At 47.7% G+C, this 18,911-nt stretch overlaps 1 protein-coding gene across 4 annotated transcripts in view; it reads right to left on the minus strand.

Annotated features, from left to right (window-relative positions):
* Positions 1–18,911, minus strand: part of BRWD3 (bromodomain and WD repeat domain containing 3) — a 113,752-nt gene that overhangs the window by 41,154 nt on the left and 53,687 nt on the right. For all 4 annotated transcript variants that reach the window (XM_088450848.1, XM_088450847.1, XM_088450849.1 and 1 more), the window contains exons 25-27: positions 15,684–15,791; positions 7,690–7,814; positions 7,139–7,221 (exon numbers count right to left, since the gene is read on the minus strand). In XM_088450848.1, the coding sequence (XP_088306974.1) occupies positions 7,139–7,221; positions 7,690–7,814; positions 15,684–15,791 (316 nt within the window). The remainder of the gene's footprint in view (positions 1–7,138; positions 7,222–7,689; positions 7,815–15,683; positions 15,792–18,911) is intronic.

Raw genomic sequence — 18,911 nt, forward strand, 5'->3', positions numbered from 1 at the left:
CCCGGCGTCTTCCGGCAGCAGTCCCGGGGGAAACCAGAGTCCGGCTAGTACAGACTCTGGCTTCCCCCGCCGCGATCCCCAGTTCAGTGCTGGCGTCGCGGCGCCAGCAGGGAGAAGGAGCGGCAGCGTGGGCGTCTGTACAGACAGCCCAGCGCTGCCGCTCTGGAGAAAAAGAAAAAACTGTAGTCAAAAAATAAATAAATGTAACTAAGTTAAAAAAGCTTTAGGGGGCTGCTCCTGCAGACCCCCCCCGCAGGGTGACCCGACTCCGGCCGGGCACCATCTAAAACTGAGGTGCCTGTGGCTCGGGGGCGGGGTATAGGGGAGGTTGGACCCAAGTGCATCCTGGGACCAGCTGAAAGCTTTAACTCCGTGGTGCCCGAGGATCCAGGATCCAGCTATACCCCAAGGTCACCCTGTGGACCCCTATGGACCCTGAAGTAGAAACAGGATACGATTAGGGTGATGCAGAGCATCTGTAGGACCATAGATCAGATAGAGGATACGGGATACGATTAGGGTGATGCAGAGCATCTGTAGGACTATAGATCAGACAGAGGATACAGGACACGATTAGGGTGATGCAGAGCATCTGTAGGACTATACATCAGACAGAGGATACGGGATACGATTAGGGTGATGCAGAGCATCTGTAGGAGTATACATCAGACAGAGGATACAGGATACGATTAGGGTGATGCAGAGCATCTGTAGGATTATAGATCAGACAGAGGATACGATTAGGGTGATGCAGAGCATCTGTAGGACTATAGATCAGACAGAGGATACGATTAGGGTAATGCAGAGCATCTGTAGGACCATAGATCAGACAGAGGATACAGGATACGATTAGGGTGATGCAGAGCATCTGTAGGACTATAGATCAGACAGAGGATACGGGATACGATTAGAGTGACGCAGAGCATTTGTAGGACTATAGATCAGACAGAGGATACAATTAGGGTGATGCAGAGCATCTGTAGGACTGTAGATCAGACAGAGGATATAGGATACAATTAGGGTGATGCAGAGCATCTGTAGGACTATAGATCAGACAGAGGATACAGGACACGATTAGGGTGATGCAGAGCATCTGTAGGACTATAGATCAGACAGAGGATACAGGATACGATTAGGGTGATGCAGAGCATCTGTAGGATTATAGATCAGACAGAGGATACGATTAGGGTGATGCAGAGCATCTGTAGGACTATAGATCAGACAGAGGATACGATTAGGGTGATGCAGAGCATCTGTAGGACCATAGATCAGACAGAGGATACAGGATACGATTAGGGTGATGCAGAGCATCTGTAGGACTATAGAGCAGACAGAGAATACAGGATACGATTAGGGTGATGCAGAGCATCTGTAGGACTATACATCAGACAGAGGATACATGATACGATTAGGGTGATGCAGAGCATCTGTAGGACTATAGATCAGACAGAGGATACGATTAGGGTGATGCAGAGCATCTGTAGGATTATAGATCAGACAGAGGATACGGGATACAATCAGGGCGATGCAGAGCATCTGTAGGACCATAGATCAGACAGAGGATACAGGATACGATTAGGGTGATGCAGAGCATCTGTAGGACCATAGGTCAGACAGAGGATACGATTAGGGTGATGCAGAGCATCTGTAGGACTATAGATCAGACAGAGGATACAATTAGGGTGATGCAGAGCATCTGTAGGACTATAGATCAGACAGAGGATACGATTAGGGTGATGCAGAGCATCTGTAGGACTATACATCAGACAGAGGATACAGGATACTATTAGGGTGATGCAGAGCATCTGTAGGACTATAGATCAGACAGAGGATACGGGATACAATTAGGGCGATGCAGAGCATCTGTAGGACCATAGATCAGACAGAGGATACAGGATACGATTAGGGTGATGCAGAGCATCTGTAGGACCATAGGTCAGACAGAGGATACGATTAGGGTGATGCAGAGCATCTGTAGGACTATAGATCAGACAGAGGATACGATTAGGGTGATGCAGAGCATCTGTAGGATTATAGATCAGACAGAGGATACGGGCTACGATTAGGGTGATGCAGAGCATCTGTAGGACTATAGATCAGACAGAGGATACGGGATACAATTAGGGTGATGCAGAGCATCTGTAGGACTATAGATCAGACAGAGGATACGATTAGGGTGATGCAGAGCATCTGTAGGACTATAGATCAGACAGAGGATACGGGATACGATTAGGGTGATGCAGAGCATCTGTAGGACTATAGATCAGACAGAGGATACGGGATACGATTAGGGTGATGCAGAGCATCTGTAGGACTATAGATCAGACAGAGGATACAGGACACGATTAGGGTGATGCAGAGCATCTGTAGGACTATAGATCAGACAGAGGATACAGGATACGATTAGGGTGATGCAGAGCATCTGTAGGACTATACATCAGACAGAGGATACGGGATACGATTAGGGTGATGCAGATTATCTGTAGGACTATAGCTCAGACAGAGGATACGGGATACGATTAGGGTGATGCAGAGCATCTGTAGGACTATACATCAGACAGAGGATACGATTAGGGTGATGCAGAGCATCTGTAGGACTATAGATCAGACAGAGGATACGGGATACGATTAGGGTGATGCAGAGCATCTGTAGGACTATAGATCAGACAGAGGATACGATTAGGGTGATGCAGAGCATCTGTAGGACTATAGATCAGACAGAGGATACGGGATACGATTAGGGTGATGCAGAGCATCTGTAGGACTATACATCAGAAAGAGGATACGGGATACGATTAGGGTGATGCAGAGCATCTGTAGGAGTATACATCAGACAGAGGATACAGGATACGATTAGGGTGATGCAGAGCATCTGTAGGATTATAGATCAGACAGAGGATACGGGATACGATTAGGGTGATGCAGAGCATCTGTAGGACTATAGATCAGACAGAGGATACAGGACACGATTAGGGTGATGCAGAGCATCTGTAGGACTATAGATCAGACAGAGGATACAGGATACGATTAGGGTGATGCAGAGCATCTGTAGGACTAAACATCAGACAGAGGATACGATTAGGGTGATGCAGAGCATCTGTAGGACTATAGATCAGACAGAGGATACGGGATACGATTAGGGTGATGCAGAGCATCTGTAGGACTATAGCTCAGACAGAGGATACGGGATACGATTAGGGTGATGCAGAGCATCTGTAGGACTATACATCAGACAGAGGATACGGGATACGATTGGTGTGATGCAGAGCATCTGTAGGACTATAGCTCAGACAGAGGATACGGGATACGATTAGGGTGATGCAGAGCATCTGTAGGACTATAGATCAGACAGAGGATATGGGATACGATTAGGGTGATGCAGAGCATCTGTAGGACTATAGATCAGACAGAGGATACAGGATACGATTAGGGTGATGCAGAGCATCTGTAGGACTATAGATCAGACAGAGGATACAGGATACGATTAGGGTGATGCAGAGCATCTGTAGGACTATACATCAGACAGAGGATACAGGATACGATTAGGGTGATGCAGAGCATCTGTAGGACTATACATCAGACAGAGGATACAGGATACGATTAGGGTGATGCAGAGCATCTGTAGGACTATAGATCAGACAGAGGATACGATTAGGGTGATGCAGAGCATCTGTAGGACTATAGATCAGACAGAGGATACGGGATACGATTAGGGTGATGCAGAGCATCTGTAGGACTATAGCTCAGACAGAGGATACGGGATACGATTAGGGTGATGCAGAGCATCTGTAGGACTATACATCAGACAGAGGATACGGGATACGATTGGTGTGATGCAGAGCATCTGTAGGACTATAGCTCAGACAGAGGATACGGGATACGATTAGGGTGATGCAGAGCATCTGTAGGACTATAGATCAGACAGAGGATATGGGATACGATTAGGGTGATGCAGAGCATCTGTAGGACTATAGATCAGACAGAGGATACAGGATACGATTAGGGTGATGCAGAGCATCTGTAGGACTATAGATCAGACAGAGGATACAGGACACGATTAGGGTGATGCAGAGCATCTGTAGGACTATACATCAGAGAGGATACGGGCTACGATTAGGGTGATGCAGAGCATCTGTAGGACTATAGATCAGACAGAGGATACGGGATACGATTAGGGTGATGCAGATTATCTGTAGGACTATAGCTCAGACAGAGGATACGGGATACGATTAGGGTGATGCAGAGCATCTGTAGGACTATACATCAGACAGAGGATACGATTAGGGTGATGCAGAGCATCTGTAGGACTATAGATCAGACAGAGGATACGGGATACGATTAGGGTAATGCAGAGCATCTGTAGGACTATAGATCAGACAGAGGATACAATTAGGGTGATGCAGAGCATCTGTAGGACTATAGATCAGACAGAGGATACAGGATACGATTAGGGTGATGCAGAGCATCTGTAGGATTATAGATCAGACAGAGGATACGATTAGGGTGATGCAGAGCATCTGTAGGACTATAGATCAGACAGAGGATACGATTAGGGTGATGCAGAGCATCTGTAGGACTATAGATCAGACAGAGGATACAGGATACGATTAGGGTGATGCAGAGCATCTGTAGGACCATAGATCAGACAGAGGATACAGGATACGATTAGGGTGATGCAGAGCATCTGTAGGACTATAGATCAGACAGAGGATACGGGATACGATTAGGGTGATGCAGAGCATCTGTAGGACTATACATCAGAAAGAGGATACGGGATACGATTAGGGTGATGCAGAGCATCTGTAGGAGTATACATCAGACAGAGGATACAGGATACGATTAGGGTGATGCAGAGCATCTGTAGGATTATAGATCAGACAGAGGATACGGGATACGATTAGGGTGATGCAGAGCATCTGTAGGACTATAGATCAGACAGAGGATACAGGACACGATTAGGGTGATGCAGAGCATCTGTAGGACTATAGATCAGACAGAGGATACAGGATACGATTAGGGTGATGCAGAGCATCTGTAGGACTAAACATCAGACAGAGGATACGATTAGGGTGATGCAGAGCATCTGTAGGACTATAGATCAGACAGAGGATACGGGATACGATTAGGGTGATGCAGAGCATCTGTAGGACTATAGCTCAGACAGAGGATACGGGATACGATTAGGGTGATGCAGAGCATCTGTAGGACTATACATCAGACAGAGGATACGGGATACGATTGGTGTGATGCAGAGCATCTGTAGGACTATAGCTCAGACAGAGGATACGGGATACGATTAGGGTGATGCAGAGCATCTGTAGGACTATAGATCAGACAGAGGATATGGGATACGATTAGGGTGATGCAGAGCATCTGTAGGACTATAGATCAGACAGAGGATACAGGATACGATTAGGGTGATGCAGAGCATCTGTAGGACTATAGATCAGACAGAGGATACAGGATACGATTAGGGTGATGCAGAGCATCTGTAGGACTATACATCAGACAGAGGATACAGGATACGATTAGGGTGATGCAGAGCATCTGTAGGACTATACATCAGACAGAGGATACAGGATACGATTAGGGTGATGCAAAGCATCTGTAGGACTATAGATCAGACAGAGGATACGATTAGGGTGATGCAGAGCATCTGTAGGACTATAGATCAGACAGAGGATACGGGATACGATTAGGGTGATGCAGAGCATCTGTAGGACTATAGCTCAGACAGAGGATACGGGATACGATTAGGGTGATGCAGAGCATCTGTAGGACTATACATCAGACAGAGGATACGGGATACGATTGGTGTGATGCAGAGCATCTGTAGGACTATAGCTCAGACAGAGGATACGGGATACGATTAGGGTGATGCAGAGCATCTGTAGGACTATAGATCAGACAGAGGATATGGGATACGATTAGGGTGATGCAGAGCATCTGTAGGACTATAGATCAGACAGAGGATACAGGATACGATTAGGGTGATGCAGAGCATCTGTAGGACTATAGATCAGACAGAGGATACAGGACACGATTAGGGTGATGCAGAGCATCTGTAGGACTATACATCAGAGAGGATACGGGCTACGATTAGGGTGATGCAGAGCATCTGTAGGACTATAGATCAGACAGAGGATACGGGATACGATTAGGGTGATGCAGATTATCTGTAGGACTATAGCTCAGACAGAGGATACGGGATACGATTAGGGTGATGCAGAGCATCTGTAGGACTATACATCAGACAGAGGATACGATTAGGGTGATGCAGAGCATCTGTAGGACTATAGATCAGACAGAGGATACGGGATACGATTAGGGTAATGCAGAGCATCTGTAGGACTATAGATCAGACAGAGGATACAATTAGGGTGATGCAGAGCATCTGTAGGACTATAGATCAGACAGAGGATACAGGATACGATTAGGGTGATGCAGAGCATCTGTAGGATTATAGATCAGACAGAGGATACGATTAGGGTGATGCAGAGCATCTGTAGGACTATAGATCAGACAGAGGATACGATTAGGGTGATGCAGAGCATCTGTAGGACTATAGATCAGACAGAGGATACAGGATACGATTAGGGTGATGCAGAGCATCTGTAGGACCATAGATCAGACAGAGGATACAGGATACGATTAGGGTGATGCAGAGCATCTGTAGGACTATAGATCAGACAGAGGATACAGGATACGATTAGGGTGATGCAGAGAGAAAATAAATATTTAGCCTCAGTTGCTTGGACAGGAGCACGATTTAGATAAGATCAATAATATTTGAGACAATACATTTTGTTTTAGATGGATGCTCCCTTGCTACAGTCTAAAATATGGTCGCCAGCCGACAGACAGATCAAATCAGCCGCGTCCGGAGAATGATGGATTTCCTTCACACAATCCACAGAGAAATATCAGTGTGATTCCTGCAGTGGGTGGGGGAGGCGGGGGGGTATAGGACCATGCGTCATATGTGACAACGCACCACCGCTCAATGACGTAAAACACAGCGTGACATTCAAGGATATCTGGTGTGGACACTTCCCCGAGCCACGGGACCAGATCTAATAAAACACTAACAACATACATGAGGAACAAAGTTTTGGCCTGAAAGCAACGAATCACCCACCGATCTGCCAGTTTCTATCCTTCGCTTCTTTATAGAACTGGTAGAGGACGAGGAAGTCAATGACGTCTGGCATATCGTGGTACCTGGGAGAGAAGACATGATTTATGAGAGACACCGCAGCGTACCTACAGAACCATCATCTCACCCCATCGGAGAAGACCACAAACATGTGACAAGCTACAAAATAATGAAAAAACACCAAACCGTAATTATTAAAGCTGTGTAATTTATAGATCTGCATATGAAGAGAAACACAGAAGGTATAATGCAGGAACCCCAGGATTACAGATTATACAAAGTGTCAGGAATTAGACATTAGGTCTATGGAAGCTTATAACAAAACATTAGGATTAGGGGACTGAACAACCAGCAGCCACAACCCAAGAATCCAACAAGGAACATTGAAGCCAATGAGTATTAGGTCTTTGTAGGAGACTGAATGATGCAGAGGTGTCCTCACAGGGGAAAGTTACTATAGGGGAAATATAGGGCCTTGTAAAACATAAAACAGAGGGCACAATACGTTCCCAGGACACAGCGCCCACACTTACTTGACAGAGAAAGACTCTCCGCTCATTTTGCCGGAGGTAGGGTCCATGAACGCGAGCTTTAAGCAGCAGAGCGTGGGCGGCCCTACTTCATATCGGATACCCACAATCTTCAAGAATTCCTGTTCCTGGAAAGCAAAATCTGAATCAATTTCTTAGACACATGGAGATCGCAGGACACATCAACAAACGACGAGCAATTATAAGAGACCTGCAACATGAGGTGTCTGTGCACAGCAAACAGGCGACTGCATGCTCCCAAATATGTCATTGGGTTAAAGCAGCCGTTTGGCGCAGCAGTTTGGCGAATGATTTTAACTGTGCAGTCTCCAAAAAAAGTTGGGGGGGGGGGGGGGGCATAATGTGTAAGGGGCACTACTATCGTGTGGAATGTGTTATATGGGGCACTACTACTAAGTGGCATAATCTGTAAAGGGCATTGCTGTGTGGTATAATGTGTTATATGGGGCACTACTATTGTGTGGAATGTGTTATATGGGGCACCACTATCGTGTGGAATGTGTTATATGGGGCACTATCATCGTGTGGAATGTGTTATATGGGGACTACGATCGTGTGGAATAATTGTTATATGGGGCACTACTATCGTGTGGAATAATTGTTATATGGGGCACTACTATCGTGTGGAATAATTATGTGGGGCACTACTATCGTGTGGAATAATTGTTATGTGGGGCACTACTATCGTGTGGAATGTTGTGCTATATGGGGCACTACTATCGTGTGGAATGTTGTGCTATATGGGGCACTACTATTGTGTGGAATGTTGTGCTATATGGGGCACTACTATTGTGTGGAACAACAAGAGATATGGTAAGAACTTACCTTTGTTATCTCTGTTTCTACGAAGTCCATAGGGTTGACCTTGGGGTATAGGTTGGGAACCAAATCCGGGCACCACGCAGTTAAAGCTTTTAGCTCCCAGGATGCACTGGGTCCACTCTCCCTATAACCCCACCCCCAAGCCAGAGGCACCTCAGTTTGTAAGTAGCCAAAGGCCGGAGGAGGAGAGAAAAAAAAAGAGAAAACTGGAACACTCAATAACCATACTCACAGAAATGGGAGACGGAAAACCGGTGACCAGCCACACAGCCCATTTGAAGCCAGGTGCGTCAGGGCGGGCGCCCTGTGGACCCTATGGACTTCGTAGAAACAGAGATAACAAAAGTTCTTACCATATCTCTTGTTTTCTACTTCAGGGTCCATAGGGGGTCCACAGGGTTGACCTTGGGGATGTTCCAAAGCAGTTCAACCAAGGGTGGGGACGCTCCTGTGCTGAGAGGAGAATCCGTCGCCAAAAAGGAAGCATCCTGAGAGGCAAAGGAAACCAATGCCTAGAACCTTAAAAAGGTGTGGACCGAAGACCACGTGGCCACCTAGTAAGGCAAAACAGCCGAGGCGCCACAGCGAGCCGCCCACGAGGGTTACATGGCCCGTGAAAAAACAAGCATCAACAACAGAAAGGCCTACCCCTGGGTAGGCCCCTGAGGAAGACCTACGAGGCCATCCAGCCAACATTTGGTTATAGGCCGGCCATCCTTTCCTGTGAAAACCAGAAATCTCAGACCACCAATAAGGAGTCCGATTTCCGTAAGGAACCTGAACGGATCACATAAATCCAAAGAGGCCGGACCACAGTCAATGAGGCCACACCAGCCGAGAGGACTGGGGACTGAATGGCCGTACCATAAGTTCCAGAATAATATGGAACCTAAAAACCACTAAGAAGAAACACAGGGCGAGAGCAACTCACACCCTGACATGATGCCCTCCAGAAGAGGGAGCCACATGAGAACGCTCCCAATTCAGACACTCTTCAGGTTGATATAAACACCCTGAGAGAAAGAGAGAGCCTAAGCAATAGACCCTGTAATGGCTACCACAACCAGCGGTTCCATTGACTGTCCCCGAAGGGAACGAAGAACCACTACTAACTCCCAAGGAGTCCCTAGGGAGGACAAATGGAGGCATAATCCAGAAAACACTCCAAAGGATGAACTGGATACCAGAGCGGAGCAATTCCATATCTTAACCATACTGACAGTGTAGAGATCCGCACTGTCAGGAAGACCAGGCCGAGGGTGAAACCCAAGCCAGCCGGAAGGAATGCCAGAATATCTGGAAATCCTGGGCACCGGAGGATTGTATCGACAGGTACAATACCATAAGATTTATGGCTGCCACAGTTTGTGGTAGGTCCCAGCAAAAGCTGATCCATGTGCTCTAATCATTCCAACGATGACAAAGCCAGGGAAGTCGTAAGACCACTGTAGGGACACAGTCAAAGACAAACGACCCAGGTCCAAGGCAAACCCCAGGACCCTGAGACAACAGGTCTGGGCAGCGAAGCATCAGGAATGGAGTATCGATGGAGAGACTCCGAAAATCCAAGTACCCCTGACATCTGGGGCAATCAGGAGCCACCAGCAGGAAAGCATCTCCGTCTCAATTGAAACACTTCCAAAGACCTCGAGGAAGAAGGGAGACTGGAGAACACAGGTACACAAAGTGGAAGGACCACTTCACCGACAAAGAGTCGCTGAAGGTTGCTTCAGAATCCCCAGAGCTGGACTGTAACACCATAGTGTGATAAAGTCAGAAGGCCATGAGGGTCACCTCAGGGAGGCCCCCCTGCTCACCAGGAGATGAAACCTCTCTTGGGGAAGAGACTAGTCCCCGGGATGCACGTCGTGACGGCTGAGGACTCCCGCTTCCCAATGGAGAGCTCCTGAAATGAACGCTGCCGAGATGGTCGGGAGGAGACCCTCGGACTATGTCCGAATATGTGACATACCTGTCATTGCCACACAACGAACAGTGTTGCTAAAAAGGAAGCCACTGTCCTGACCCTGTCGGACTGAACCTTTTCAGGTTCACTGGGAAACAAGAGTTATGCCAGAGTAAGTTAATTGACAGGGTGGAATCGACAGACGTCCAACTGCACTGAAAAGGATGCGAACCAGACACTGTCCATAGCAAAGAATACCCTGGACGAGATGGCCATAGCCACCCGGACAGGGACCGGCATGCCTCCGGAGAGAGCATCATCGTTTGAACAGTGATCCGACAGAAAAAACTCGTTCCATCTGGAGATGAGCCAATTATGGAAAGGCCTGGAATGGAACTGAGCCCATTCCACCCTTCCAAAGGCAGACACTGAATATTTGACCATGCATCCCAGAGTGTAAAGACATATGTCGACTGCGCAGACAACCATGTACTCCTAATAGAAGAGTGGAAATTCCGTCTTACGCCAGAAGAATTCTCAGATTCTGAGAATCCAGCAGGGATCCTAGATGAAGAATACCCAGAGAGGGATGCAAGGAGGACTTTTTCCCCGTTGATTAAACGTCTGCACCCTGAAGAAGCCACAGTCATCCTGACCTGGCTGTAAAGTACCCCGGTGATCCCGCTAAGAGCAGGAGGCCGTCCAGGTACAGGAGCATTGGGATATACTGAACAGGAGAACTGTCAGAAAATCCAAAACGCTGGTAAACCCCTGTGGGGCTGAGGACAGTCCCAACAGGCAGAGGCCGACAAATTGTAAGTGTTGCTGTGATACAGAGACCTTCCCTCAGCATGGGCTGAGGTTTGCTGTAAGTACCCGTAGGCACGTGTCCTGTATATCCAGTGATACCATAAAGTCCCCAGGTTCCAAACATCGTATGATGGAGCATAGGGATTTCCTCCTGAGCCCAGGTAGCTTTAGGAACTGGTTCAGGGAATTGAGACAGAGAATAGGCCAAAGAGGCCCATTCAGCCACCGCACCAGAAAGAAAGCAGAACAACCAGTCCCTCGCTGAGAAAGTGGGGATGGCCTAATTAGCTCCGCTTACCGCAACTACTGTATAGCTTTCTGGATTTGTAAGGCCCTTGTAAAGGAGGCCGCCTGAGCAAAGAGAGGGCATACCCTCCTACCCACGTAGCCGCGGAAACTTGACACTAGTACCGGGCGAACTGAGAAAATCGGTATCTCCCAGTTGTAGGCCTGTCCCGTCAGGCTGAAGAGATATCCGTAGGTTCAGAAGCAGGATCGGCTGGCAGTCCAGGCCTGCTTGGTACTGGATATGTCGGCCCTTGTAAAGGCCGACAGTCTATGAAGAAACAGACCTTTAGGCTGACCCAGAGGACAAAAAGACTTAATAGACTTAGTCTGAGGCCCTGTAGTGGGCATAGCTGAAGGCGGTAAATTTGTACTGCCACTGTCAAGGTCAGGACCCAACAAGATCTACCCTATAGATGGTATCTGCACCTCTGCATTCCCAGAGCGCAGCCATAGGGTATTACGGAGGATACAGTCGCAGCCGGAACTCTGAAAGTTAGGAGACTGGTATCCAATATAGGCATTTCCACCTATGACAACTGCATATATTACGTGAGCGACCAAATACATTTGAACCCCCGACGTGTTGGAGGGGAAAAAACGTTACAAATGCATCAGCCTAGTATGCAATAGTATTAACCAACCATGCTATAGCCATGGTAGGATGGGTAACAACCCCTGAAAGCGAGTATACTGATTTCAGGCAGAGTTACCACCTACGGATCCGAAGAATCCGACCACGCAGGAATGGGAGGCGTAGTAACGTCTGTAATCAGACGAGTAACATGCCCATCCACCCCAGGAGGGGCTCGTGATGACCCTCAGGGAATTTGGGACAGGAGGCCAAACACTGTTGTAACACCTCCTATCTGGCAACAGCCAGAGTCCCGCCATTCGATCCACCCGCTAGTCAGCAACAGGGAACCCGAAGGCACGTAAGACTGAGGGTGTATGATACAGGTGCAGGTCAACATTCACTCTAACCAGAATGGACCTGCTACCAGCCCTAAAGCAGGGATAATAATACCTGAAATAGGCTTCCCCCCGTGTAAGAGGGAAAGAGCCCAAAACAGTATCCAGTTCACGGCAGAGCCAACTGGGAAGTAACCACAGGGCGTCAACCACGCCAATTAGCGTTTCGTAGAAAACGACATCCACCCAGGGTGGCTGTTGTGGTAATCCCTGCAAGGGGAATGACAGACTATCGTGGCACCAGGGGGAATTCATGTACTGCGAAAAACCCCTGCAGGGAGCGGTAGTCTGTGTCACAGGGGAAGAGTGCAAGAAGCTGCGAGAGACCCTGAGATGAAAAGGGCAGTATGGTGAAGTAACCCCAAGTGAGGTACAACAATGGGGCCCGCCCGGCGATCCGCAATTGAGGGGATCCCGAGAAAACAAACCGCCCAAGGGGGTCGTGAAAGAGGCCGGCACCAGATGACGCCACATACAGAAGAACCCTTTATGAGTCAAATCCTCCGCACTAACACCTGCAGCACATGACTTGCAGGATAGTAAAAATGGGTGCAGTATAACGCTCTATCTCCTGGTCAGACATATCTGACCAACCTTCTTGGCGGAAATATTAAACAGCGCTATACTGGTCCTGACTGATACTAAAAATTAGCTGCAGGGACCCATTTTCAGAGTATGCAACACACAATTCCATCTAAAATATGGCAACGTGCAGCACACAACAGTATGTGACAAACCTCACAAATATTAACAAGTATATAAATGTGAGGTCTCAGAACCACCCTAGGTACAGCTGTATTAGGGCAGATAAAGAAAAGGGATAGATATACACTGACAGGTGAGAGAATAAAGTACAGTCAGCACTAGCATAAGTCACATACAATGCAGATATACACATATATACATAAACATGTCATATAAAATACTGCACTATATCACTGCATGCAACTTACCCAGATTCAGTGTCTGGGAAGGCTACAGCGCTGTGTACACTGACCTGATGGTGAGGTACGCAGGGGGACTGGACTCACTGCCATCTCCAGAGATTTCTGCTGCACCACAGAGAAATGGCCGCTGGAGACCTCAGAAGAAGTGTGGCCCGCGGAGGAAGCAGCTCAGCGACGCCAGACTATAATACTGAAAGGCGCGCTGAGCTGAGGGGAGGAGCCGCTGTAACAGGGAAGGCTGCCTCCCCTGGCCGGCTATTAACCCCCGGGACGCCGCCTCCCTGCACCGATCGTGAAGTCCCTGGTGGTCTAGTGGACACACGGGGTATGGGGGGCCCGCCGCCACTGCCGGCGCCTCCGGTCTGTCCCCTGAGACCGGAGGCATAGGACTGCATTTGAAAAGCGCTGATCACCGCAAGCGGTGATCGGCGACCTTACCTGCTCCCTGTGGATCCGGCAGCAGTCCTGGGCGCCCACAGAGTCCGGCTAGTACAGACTCTAGGGTCCCGCTGAGATCCCCAGATCTGTACTGGCGTCTCAGCGCCAGCGGGGTGACGGAGCGGCAGCTTAGACGTCCTATGGACAGTCCGACGCTGCCGCTCTGAAGAGTCCAAAGTCCATGGAAAAAACTTTGTCCCTAAAAAAATAAAATAAGCTTAGGGGCTGCTAATCAGCTCCCCCTGCGCAAACGGTGACCCGACTCCGGCCGGGCACCAACTGAAACTGAGGTGCCTCTGGCTTGGGTGTGGGGTTATAGGGAGAGTGGACCCAGTGCATCCTGGAGAGCTAAAAGCTTTAACTGCGTGGTGCCCGGATTTGGTTCCCAACCTATACCCCAAGGTCAACCCCGTGGACCCCCTATGGACCCTGAAGTAGAAAATGTGTTATATGGGGCACTACTACTAAGTGGCATAATCTGTAAAGGGCATTACTGTGTGGTATAATGTGTAAGGGGCATTACTGTGTGGCATAATTTATATGGGGCATTACTGTGTGGCATAATTTATATGGGGCACAACTACTGCATGGCATAATGTGTATAAGGGGTACTACTGTGTGACATAACATGAATGGGCTCTGTGTGGGGGCAAATGTATGGTTTTTTTTTTTTTACCTCTGGGGGGCCCTTTTAAGATTTTGCTATATGGCCTTTTCATGCAAACACAGAGGCTCTGGATTTAATATGAACTTGCATGAGTCATCAAGTTTGCTCAGGCCACTTTTCCACAGGTTTTTGAAATTTTTTAGGGATAGTTTGCAGTGGTGTAACGTGGCGGGCTGAGGGGGGCAGGTGCCCTGGGCGCCGTCGGACCTGGCAGTGCCGCTGGCTGCATTCCAAGGCACGTATAGTCCGCGGCACTCCAGACAAACAAAACGGTGTGTTTGTTTTAGCACTGCAGCCAATAAGAGTCAGACAGACTCTTAAATCGCTGCTGCACCCAGTGCCGGAGCCGGGCAGGAGCTCATTCATAAGTTCTGCCTCACAAAGTCTCTCCCATAGTGCCCACTGCCGAGCGGGACAGGAGCAGCGCAGCGGACAGCGGCGGGTGCAAGGAATCGGGTAAGTGTATTGTCTGTGTGTGTTTATGTTTTATGTGTAAAAAGCACAGCATAGGGGGCACTACTAGGAGCACTATATAAGGGGCACTGTATAATTGGCACTGCATAGGGGGCACTATATATTGGGCATTACTGGGGGCGACTGCATAAGGGGCACTGTATAAGGGTCACTACATAAGGGGCATTAAATGTTGGGCTCTACTGGGGGCTCTGCTACTAGGGACATCACATAATGGGCACTACAACGGGGGGATCTGCATAAGGGGATATACTACTGGGGGTTTTGGCAAGGAATTTTTTTCAGCACACATTGGGGATCGAGGGGGGGGGGGCTCCATTTTTCATCTTGCCCTGGGTTCCAAATACCAGTGTTACGCCACGGATTGTGTGACAGTGTGTGGCCCTAACAAAGTTCAAACCTAGGCAAAACCTGAATCCTGGTCATACTACACCACCACCATGCCAAATTTGGCGGAGCTAGGTCCAATACTCTGGCTGTGCATAAAGGACAAACAGACGGACGGGCAGACATACTGACAGACAGAGACAGGTTTTCTCGCTTATTACATAGATTAGCGTTCCCCGAGCCACACAAAACAACTGTGCAATACTCCCATGTGCCAGCAGGGGGAGCAGAAGCGTATGCAGAGAAATCGTGTCAATCCTAGAATTACCCTGAGCTCGGATTTATTCCACGGCTGCTTTTGCAGGCTAACACTGTAGATTTTGGCCTTCCTCACCGCTCGCACATAGGCTTCATGGCCTTGCTTCAAATAAATAACCTGTGTAGGAGAAAGAATACAGGCCGATTAGGGGTTTATTATAGTCTTTGAACACAGGTGTTTATATCTTTTCAAAACACATTAGAAGAGGAAGAACGACTTCTATACCTGTGACCATCTCTAAATCACACAGCATGCACAAGTATATACTGTCTATATATCACACAGCATGCACAGGTATACAGTCAGGTGCATAACTATTGGGACATTGACAGAATTTTCATATTTTGGCCTCTATTCACCACCACAATGGCTTTGAAATGAAACAAACAAGATGTGCTTTACCTGCAGACTTTCAGATTTAATTTGAGGGTAATTACATCCAAATCAGGTGAACGGTGTAGGAATTACAACGGTTTCTATATGTGCCTCCCACTTAAGGGGCCAAAAGTAATGGGACTATCAACTCAAAAGCTATTTCATGGACAGGTGTGGGCTATTCCCTCGTTATTTCATTATCAATTAAGCAGGTAAAAGGTCTGGAGTTGATTCTAGGTGTGACATTTGCATTTGGAATCAGTTGCTGTCGACTCTCAATATGAGATCCAAAGAGCTGTCACTATCAGTGAAGCCATCATTAGGCTGAAAAATCCAAACAAACCCATCAGAGAGATAGCAAAAACATTAGGTGTGGCCAAATCAACTGTTTGGAACATTCTTAAAAAGAAAGAACGCACCGGAGAGCTCAGCAACACCAAAAGACCCGGAAGACCACGGAAAACAACTGTGGTGGATGACAGAAGAATTATTTCCCTGGTGAAGAAAAACCCCTTCACAACAGTTGGCTAAATCAAGAACACTCTCCAGGAGGTAGGTGTATATGTGTCAAAGTCAACAATCAAGAGAAGACTTCACAAGAGTGAATATAGAGGGTTCACCACAAGATGTAAACCATTGGTGAGCCACAAAAACAGGAAGACCAGATTAGAGTTTGCCAAACAACATCTAAAAAAGCCATTACAGTTCTGGAACAACATCCTATGGACAGATGAGACAAAGATCAACTTGTACCAGAGTGATGGGTAGAGAAGAGTTTGGAGAAGGAAAGGAACTGCTTATGATCCAAAACATACCACCTCATCAGTGAAGCAAGGTGGTGGTAGTGTCATGGCGTGGGCATGTATGGCTGCCAATGGAACTGGTTCCCTTGTATTTATTGATGATGTGACTGATGACAAAAGCAGCAGAATGAATTCTGAAGTGTTTCGGGCAATATTATATGCTCATATTCAGTCAAATGCTTCAGAACTCATTGGACGGCGCTTCACAGTGCAGATGGACAATGACCCGGAGCATACTGCAAAAGCAACCCAAGAGATTTTTTTAAGGCTAAAAAGTGGAATGTTATGCAATGGCCAAATCAATCCCCTGACCTGAATCCGATTGAGCATGCATTTCACTTGATGAAGACAAAACTGAAGGGAAAATGCCCCAAGAACAAGCAGGAACTGAAGACATTTGCAGTAGAGGCCTGGCAGAGCATCACCAGGGATGAAACCCAGCGTCTGGTGATGTCTATGCGTTCCAGACTTCAGGCTGTAATTGCCTGCAAAGGATTTGCAACAAAGTATTAAAAAGTGAAAGTTAGATTTAGGATTGTTTAGTTTGTCCCATTACTTTTGGCCCCTTAAAAAGTGGGAGGCACATATAGTAACCGTTGTAATTCCTACACCGTTCACCTGATTTGGATGTAATTACCCTCAAATTAAATCTGAAAGTCTGCAGGTAAAGCACATCTTGTTTGTTTCATTTCAAAGCCATTGTGGTGGTGAATAGAGGCCAAAATATGAAAATTCTGTCAATGTCCCAATATTTATGCACCTGACTGATATATAGACAGTATACACACAGCATGCACTGGTATATATTGTCTATGTATCACACAGCATGCACAGGTATATACTGTCTATATATCACACAGCATGCACAGGTATATACTGTCTATATATCACACAGCATGCACAGGTACAGTGGGGCAAACAATTTTTGGACAGCCACCGATTGTGCAAGTTGTTGCACTGTAAAAGACGAGAGAGGTCTATTTTCCATCATAGGTGCACTTCAACTTTTACACCAAAGCATGATGTCTCCACCCCCATGCCTCACAGTGGGTATGGTGTTTTTGGGATGCCACTCATCATTCTTCTCCCTCCAAACACGGCGTGTGGAGTTTATACCAAAAAACAAGAGATATGGTAAGAACTTACCTTTGTTATCTCTGTTTCTACGAAGTCCATAGGGTTGACCTTGGGGTATAGCTGGATCTGGATCCATGGGCACCACGCAGTTAAAGCTTTAGCTGCTCCCAGGATGCACTTGGGTCCGTCCTCCTCTATACCCCGCCCCCATGCCACAGCACCTCAGTTGGTAAGCAGCCAAGGCCGGAGGAGGAGACTAAACAGAGAGAAGGAAGACTGACACACACAAGAAACCATACTCACAGAAATGGGAGACGGAAAACCGGTGACCAGCCACACAGCCCATTTGAAGCCAGGTGCGTCAGGGCGGGCGCCCTGTGGACCCTATGGACTTCGTAGAAACAGAGATAACAAAGGTAAGTTCTTACCATATCTCTTGTTTTCTACTTCAGGGTCCATAGGGGGTCCACACGGTTGACCTTGGGGATGTCCCAAAGCAGTACAACTAAGGGCGGGGACGCTCCTGTGCTGAAAGAAGTACCCGGCCCCCAAAGGATGCATCCTGAGAGGCAAAGGTGTCAAACGCATAGAACCTCAAAAACGTTTGAATTGAAGACCAAGTGGCCGCCTTACACAGCTGAACAGCAGAAGCGCCACTCAAAGCAGCCCAAGAGGGACCCACAGAACGAGTGGAATGAGCCTTAACAGAGGCTGGCACAGGTAATCCCTCCTGTGCATAAGCCTCACAAATAACGGAACGAAGCCAACGGGCTAACGTTTGTTTGTTGGCAGGCGTAAGCCGAGATCCAATCCTGACTGAAGAAATTCCAAGATCCTAGAAACTCGGAACACCTGAGGATCATAACGTCTGGACTCACACCACTGAAAGTAAGTGTGCCACACTCTGTGATAAATCCGTGCTGAAGCAGGCTTGCGTGCCCTGAGCATGGTACCAATAACCGAACTGGAGAAGCCCCGAGAC

Source organism: Taudactylus pleione, unplaced genomic scaffold (genome assembly GCF_031769625.1).
Source record: "Taudactylus pleione unplaced genomic scaffold, aTauple2 ptg000530l, whole genome shotgun sequence".
Taxonomy (NCBI): domain Eukaryota; kingdom Metazoa; phylum Chordata; class Amphibia; order Anura; family Myobatrachidae; genus Taudactylus; species Taudactylus pleione.